Here is an 854-nt window from a genome sequence, read left to right as displayed (position 1 = left end):
GAGCCCAGGCCTCCAGACCCTCCTCCCTCAGACCCAGGAATCCAGGCCCCAGCCCCTCCTCCCTCAGACCAAGGAGTCCCCGCCCTTAGTCCCTCCTCCTTCTGACCCAGGACTCCAAAGCCTGAGTTCCTCCTCCCTCAGACCCAGTTTCTCTTGGCTTGGCGTTCCCTTGCGAATACACTTACCATAAATGGACTTGGCACTCGGTTTGGGGGCAGCTTCTGGGCTGGTGAAGGAAAAGAGGGGTGAGAGGGACAGTGGGAACTGGGGACAGATCACGGGGTTTAAATGCCAAGGAGAGAGCAGCGACTTCATTGTGAGGGCACCGGGGAGCCATGGAAGGTTCTGAGCAGAGGAGGAGAGGGCAGAGCTAGACTTTAGGAAGACAGGTGAGGGAGGCGACGGTACTGGGCACTGGTGGGGAGTGTGGTCTCTACTGTCACACAGACCTGGGTTCAAATCCCCTGCCTTGCCCTAACACCCAGGGTAGGAGACTTCATCTCTCCTGCCTCAGTTTCCCTCCCTGTAAGATAAGGGTTGGCTGCCCAATGGCTTCTGCCGGCAACCAATTCCAGCAGGTCAAAATTTCAAGAGTTTCCTCAAAAGGTTGACGAGACTTGGGGACTCAACAGGGTTGAGTCACACATGGAGTCACCTGTTGGAAGTGGCTGAAGGCATTTCCCCAAACCTGAATAGGAAACTGTCTGTGGCTGCCAGACAGTTAAAGGGCATCTTAATCTATATGTTATTGCCTCCTACTGGCCAAACACCTGAACAGCCGTAGGCTAATTCCCCCAAACTGACAATGCTTCTTACCCTTTGAAACCTTACCCTTTGAGGTGCATTTTTTTTAA

At 53.9% G+C, this 854-nt stretch overlaps 1 protein-coding gene across 1 annotated transcript in view; it reads right to left on the bottom strand.

The window, feature by feature from the left end:
- Positions 1-854, bottom strand: part of EPS8L1 (EPS8 like 1) — a 32,524-nt gene that overhangs the window by 30,008 nt on the left and 1,662 nt on the right. The window contains exon 2 of the mRNA XM_015569454.1: positions 186-226. Coding sequence (XP_015424940.1) covers positions 186-226 — 41 coding nt within the window. The remainder of the gene's footprint in view (positions 1-185; positions 227-854) is intronic.

The sequence above is a fragment of the Myotis davidii genome, unplaced genomic scaffold (genome assembly GCF_000327345.1).
Source record: "Myotis davidii unplaced genomic scaffold, ASM32734v1 scaffold326, whole genome shotgun sequence".
NCBI lineage: Eukaryota > Metazoa > Chordata > Mammalia > Chiroptera > Vespertilionidae > Myotis > Myotis davidii.
The sequence above is the reverse complement of the archived record's forward strand: the minus strand, read 5'-3'. Positions and strand labels throughout refer to the sequence as shown.